Below are 5,998 nucleotides of genomic sequence, written 5' to 3'. Positions count from 1 at the left end.
GTTTCAGTCGGGAAAACTTAATTAATTAACGGTTCCGAAAATTTGGCAATAAAGAAATTTTGTGTCTTGCATTCAGTTCTCATATAATTCTTAAGTATATACAATATGTATATATATATATGTACGTTAATAATATAATAGAAAATGTATTTTAGTAGATAAAAAATTGAGCACTGAAGCGAAGTTTGTAGTGTAATCGTCGTAATTATAACTGCACCTTTTATAACGTTTTAAATGTGGCTACACGTTTAAGGCACAACAGAGGGTTCGTACAATATTTACATCGATATATTATAAATGCGTTAAAAAATGCATGAATCGAAATACTTCAAGGCATTGTTAAAAATAATGAATCTCGTAATGTTTGAAACAAGTACGAACAAGTATCAATAATTATGGACGCCCTGCACGTGCCTCAATGGAAAATGATCAAATCTCAATTAATCACAATTTTTAAATGACTAGTTAATGAAAGTGTAACGCACTTTTATATTATATACAAGTAAACTAGAAATTAGAGTCGCTTCAAGATTAGGAATAAGAAAAACTGTGGCAATAAGAGACAGCTCAATTAGTGTCGTTTCGGTCCCACGTTATCCCAATTGTTAATAGCTTTCATGTTCACCTTCTCGATTCTCCACTTCTGCGTAGGAGAAGACGAATCGCAGTTAGTTACGAACACTTTCTTGCCGGCAGGATCCATGTCCAGGCACCTGGACGAATATCCGTGCATCACCCATTGTTTCTCGATGTTGTAACGCCAGAGTTGATTCCCCTGGCCACCGTGACAAGGATACAAGCTCACCGGAGCCTTCGTGCCGCCTCTGGACACGTCCAGACACTCCGTACGATCTTTCGGCCTGATGTCCTTGTGCCAAGTCAATTTAAACTCCTGTTCACCGATGATCATCACATTATCCTTCTTACAGACATCGACCACGACTAGTTCGTCTTTTTTTCGTTTCTTCGAGTCCAGGCACAGTTCCGGCACACCCATGTTACGTATTTCCCCAGACGCGAAATCATCAGGTTCGATGGGAGGATATACGTCCACGAGATCGAAAGCGATGTTCTCCATGAACCACTTGAACGGTTTGCAATGCAATTTAGCTCTCAACTCTCTTTGCTGCTTCAAGTCTCCAGGATCCAACACCCTGTAATGCGGTCGCCGTTTGTAGATATATTCCGCATATTCGTCCATCCATACTTCAGCGACTCTTTTATAGTTCTTGCCCAGAAAGTCTCCTTTGCCCGGGTTCGGAAATGGTGGGAACTTGCGGTAAATGTGACCGACTCTCGAACAGGGAGCGTCGAACATTTGGCCGCCACATTGCCAAATTTTGAACGATAGCTCGTACTGTTCGCCTCCCCATATATCTAACTCCGGATCGTATCCACCCAGTTCCCAGAAGAATTTAGCGCTAATGGCAAACAGGCCGCCGGCCATTACTGGGCTCTTAAACGGTTCAGTCGGGTTTTGGAGATCCTCGGGTAAAAGTGGTAATCTTTTGTAATACAATTCCCAATCGAAAGCCCCTCTCGCGCCCTCGTCTTGAGCTCTGTACTCAAACGTTTCGTATGCTATCACGTCGATAAACGGGCAGACGCAGGTCTTGTAATTTTGCGCGATCGGTTCTAACAGAGGTGGCAGCCAATTGACATTCGCCTCGCTGTGGGAGTCCAAGAACACGAGTACTTTCGCTTTCGCGACCTTCGCACCGGCTAGTCGACCTTTGATTAATCCGGAGCGTTCCGGCAGTCTTAGAATTTTCACTTTCGGCAAGTGTTCGGCTACGTAATCGTGTAGGCTCTTCTTTAATTCTACCTTGGTGCTAGCATCGTCAACCAATATTATCTCCTCGAGGAGCGATTCCGGCGACCGATTTATCACGCTCCAACAAGTGCGCATCAACGTGCTAAAATGCTCGTTATGGAATGAGACGATCACAGATATAGAGTCGAGATTCTTCAAATATTTCTTCTTTTTACAACCCGGATGCCTAATGTCAGGTATCGACCTATTCATCGAGATTTCATCGCTCAACGCAGCATTAAAACCGTTTACTTGGTACAATTTTTCTTTCAACATATCGAGGGATGGCGAAAGAAATGCTGGCTTTCCATGTTCCCCTGTTCCAGTTCTCTTCGATTCTTCCTCGATCTTCTTGTAATCATGCCAATCTATCTTCTCATCTCCATCCTGAAAAAACATTATACTTTAAAAATGATCTTTACTTCTATTATCCTGCAATTGAGGGACATAATATCAAAGTAAATATAGATAACATTTAGTGGATGATAAGTCATACAATTTGAAACTATGGAATTGGGATCTTGAGTTTCTCGAAAAGGTTTCAAACGTTATCTTATATTTATTTGTTTGCTGACATTGTGTATCATTTCGTCTGAAGGACTATGGAATAATATTTGCGTCCGGGTGCACGAAAGTGGTCATACACTACTGCATGGAATGCAGAAGGTTAAGCCGTCGCTAAACCTGTTTCTCTTGCCTCGATAATGAGCCTGGGTCTTTAACCCGTACCTGATAGAGATGATCGTTGATGTTCTGCCTAGGATCGATCAAATTCCTCGAGCTGTCACCGTCGACGGCCGGCAACGCGACGGCCGGCGGCGTCGCGGTTTCATGGTTAGGCGATGTCCTCACGTACCGGAACACAACGACGGTTAGGAAAACGGTGAACGCTGCCAGCAGGAAGAATTTTATCAGGCTCACTACATTTCTTCTCATCATCGTGATGCACGATCATGTCGCGCGATGACAATCACGGAAAACCGGCTGCCAGCCACCGGTTTGGTTCGACTATCTACACGAAATTAACCTCATGTGTGCACAATCGCGTTTCGTTCGCTTATCAGCTGCTATCTTTAATACGAAAGGAATCAACAAATCGCAACGCGATAAAATACATCGGTCGTGCACAATCACCACGCTTCGACTAACTGGCGTCGACTGACTGTGTTGTCTGTGTTTGACTGTACAGTCGTCTACTAAGATTTTAATATGACTAACTTCAGGTTATTAGTTATTATGTTTGTGTTGGTGACTTTCTTACATTCTTATGAACCACATGCATATGCATCGGGAAGTTGTTTATACATACATGCATCTGTGCACATACAGCTATCAGCACATACATGATAATCAAGAACCTGAATTAGTGATTCCCAATTTTAATAGACGATTGTACATACGTACACGCACACATTTATGCATGTATTAGCAATCCCTGTTTAAGGAATATTTTTTAAATTGATAGTAAAAATCCCTTATCCTTAACTTTTTATTTTATAAAAATCTGCAGTATTCTTACGATGACACTACCTCTCAATGTATTTGTAACATGATATTAAAAAAAGCATCTGCGCGGAGGTGATATCTAAATCGCCTTTAAAAATCGAGCACGAACTTTTGCATTGACCTAATAATTATATTATTAATTTCTTCTAATTTCAATGATTTGTTTTTATTTAAGGGCTCATAGAATCTTAATTTTCAGCCGCCCAGGCCGCGGGCACGATCTACATTTTGTCAACGATATCAACAAGTAGCATTGAGGAGGTAGCTGAGGCTGCACCAAGTGCAGTAAAATGGTTCCAATTGTACATTTACAAAGACCGCGACATCACAAGAAATTTAGTATCGCGGGCGGAACGCGCCGGTTTCAAAGCCCTGGTCCTCACCGTCGACGCGCCAATGTTCGGTGACAGAAGGGCCGACATCAGAAACAAATTCTCTCTACCTTGTCACTTAAAGTACGTACCGATAACTTCTATGTGAAGCTTATATACGAGGTCAATAATATATTTTTATGAACAGATTAGGAAACTTCCAAGGTGATATGTCGAGCAAAATAAATAACGCAGAATCCGGTTCCGGTTTATGCGAATACGTCATGGACCTGTTCGACGCTTCTCTATGTTGGGAAGATATCAAGTGGCTGAAAAGGTTGGCAGACAGTTTTATAGATACCTGAATAAATCTCTCAGTTACGGATTTTCAAGAAATATTTTTCTTGCAGTATTACGAAGCTACCATTGGTTTTGAAGGGAATCCTAACTCCGGAAGACGCGATCTTGGGTGTCGAGAACGGCGCGGCTGGGATCATCGTTTCAAATCACGGCGCTCGACAAGTCGACACTCTTCCGGCAACGGTCCGTTCATTTTCATTGATCCTTTCTTCTTAATTAAACTGTGATACAAAGAATGTGATTTTCCATTTGTAGATCGAAGTGTTATCGGAAATAGCGGACGCCGTAAGAGGTAGAGTGGAGATCTACTTGGACGGAGGAATAAGGCAAGGTATCGACGTCTTCAAGGCGCTTGCTTTAGGCGCGCGTATGGTAGGTACAGTTAGAGTTTGGTATAGACGAATAATGATCTAAAATTCGCCCATCATAAAATTTGCCATAAAAATTCCAACCCGAGATCTGTTGCGGTCGTTTAAAGAGCAGGGCGCCAAATAAGTTTATTTGGCCCGGTACTGCCTCGTCTTGAGTACCTGAAATTCTACCTGAAATTACTGTTTCGGTAGCAGAGCTGCAATAATTTTTATGATAGGGCCGAATTTTACGACCTCATTATATCTCTTCCACCGATTATAACAAAACCATTTAACTCAATTTGCGGCTAAATTAATCTTAATAATTGTTATTTGTTTAGGTATTTGCTGCCCGACCCATGCTGTGGGGCCTGTCTTACGGCGGCGAGGAAGGCGTGAAGAAAGTTCTTGAAGTCTTCAGGAAAGAAATTGATGTCACATTTGCGTTAACAGGTATATTCCTAATTATTTAACAAAAACTTTGAGTAACTGAATTATCCTAAGAATGTTTGCTAATCAATTTTCAGGCTGTGCATCCATTAAAGACATCAGCAGAAACATGGTGACGCACGAGTCTTATTACAGTCGCTTGTAACAAAATCTCTCATGGAATAAATTTAATTATAATAAACAATTATAAAAATAATTAATTTAATAANCCATATTATTATTCATATGAATTAATTCTGTGTGACTAATTCTTAGACGAGTTAGCATCGTTCGATCTCCTCTATTTAATTGAACTAGCAAGGCGTTTTCATACATGTTATTCCTTACAGTAAGAATTTTTAGAGATAACTCGATTTTCCAAAAGATATAGCATTTTTTTAATCACTATTTTTGTTAGAAAATAATAATTGAAGTGTCTACGTGAGATTAGGGAGAATACAGGTTTTGATATCCACTATTGCACTGCATTCACTTTTTCAATGAATGCACAAAATCTGTAGCCTATATTTGCCATCACGAGAGTCCATAGTGCGCAAAAACCAGTTTTCGCTCGCTGTCCATATCTCTATCTTTCTCTGTAATGCTTTCCATATTTTCGCCATTATTCGGATCTACGTATTCGGTTAATCCACTACTTCCAGCTGAGTGAAACTAGTATGGACTCTCGTGACAGCAAAAATAGTATTAAATTGTTCCAGAAGTTTATTGCGTTTTTATTAATAACTAATGATTAAGTCGTGTTGTTGAACTATGTATTATCCATTCTGCTTTATTAAGTTTCTACATCCCTCCAGAAGTAGCATAATTTGTTGTTTGGGATTAGATAATAAAATAGTGCTACTGTCTGCACCCCATTTGGGATTTGATAAAATATTGTTTTAGATTTATTTTTTATCATTTATTGAACCTTTTATCCTGGAATGACTGACTGAATTACTAAAAAAGGAATGCAGGAACGTATGTAATAGAGAATCATCACATGGGAATCCATGCAGAGTATGAAGTACAATATCCCAACAATCCCAACAATTCATTTTTGACAGGGGCATTATCATGATGGAATACCATATCTCGTTCTTCCAATTATTTCTGTTAGTATTAGGTCAAGTATAACTACAAATGATGCTCTCTCACTGGACGGTTTTTTACAAGAAGTCGATAAAAGAATTAATAACAGAAATTTCTGGGACAACCTAATACTATAATTC

The 5,998-nt window shown here is 39.9% G+C and overlaps 2 protein-coding genes across 3 annotated transcripts in view; one reads left to right on the top strand and one right to left on the bottom strand.

The window, feature by feature from the left end:
* Nucleotides 1-4,986, top strand: part of Hao (Hydroxyacid oxidase) — a 7,134-nt gene extending 2,148 nt beyond the window's left edge. For both annotated transcript variants that reach the window (XM_026819335.1, XM_018036314.2), the window contains exons 4-9: nt 3,519-3,774; nt 3,839-3,967; nt 4,041-4,173; nt 4,246-4,362; nt 4,682-4,793; nt 4,868-4,986. In XM_026819335.1, coding sequence (XP_026675136.1) covers nt 3,519-3,774; nt 3,839-3,967; nt 4,041-4,173; nt 4,246-4,362; nt 4,682-4,793; nt 4,868-4,935 — 815 coding nt within the window. In that variant the 3' untranslated portion in view covers nt 4,936-4,986. The remainder of the gene's footprint in view (nt 1-3,518; nt 3,775-3,838; nt 3,968-4,040; nt 4,174-4,245; nt 4,363-4,681; nt 4,794-4,867) is intronic.
* LOC108632018 (N-acetylgalactosaminyltransferase 6) lies at nt 13-2,981 on the bottom strand. The gene is made up of 2 exons (XM_018036313.2): nt 2,543-2,981; nt 13-2,200 (listed from the first exon to the last, which is right to left on the bottom strand). Exons 1-2 carry the CDS (start codon nt 2,750-2,752, stop codon nt 572-574), a joined length of 1,839 nt encoding a protein of 612 aa, XP_017891802.1. The 5' UTR covers nt 2,753-2,981; the 3' UTR covers nt 13-571.
* Nucleotides 4,987-5,998: the final 1,012 nt, after the last annotated feature.

This window comes from Ceratina calcarata, unplaced genomic scaffold, assembly GCF_001652005.2.
Source record: "Ceratina calcarata isolate Rehan_Ccalc_2016 unplaced genomic scaffold, ASM165200v1 scaffold15.2, whole genome shotgun sequence".
Taxonomy (NCBI): domain Eukaryota; kingdom Metazoa; phylum Arthropoda; class Insecta; order Hymenoptera; family Apidae; genus Ceratina; species Ceratina calcarata.
The sequence above is the reverse complement of the archived record's forward strand: the minus strand, read 5'-3'. Positions and strand labels throughout refer to the sequence as shown.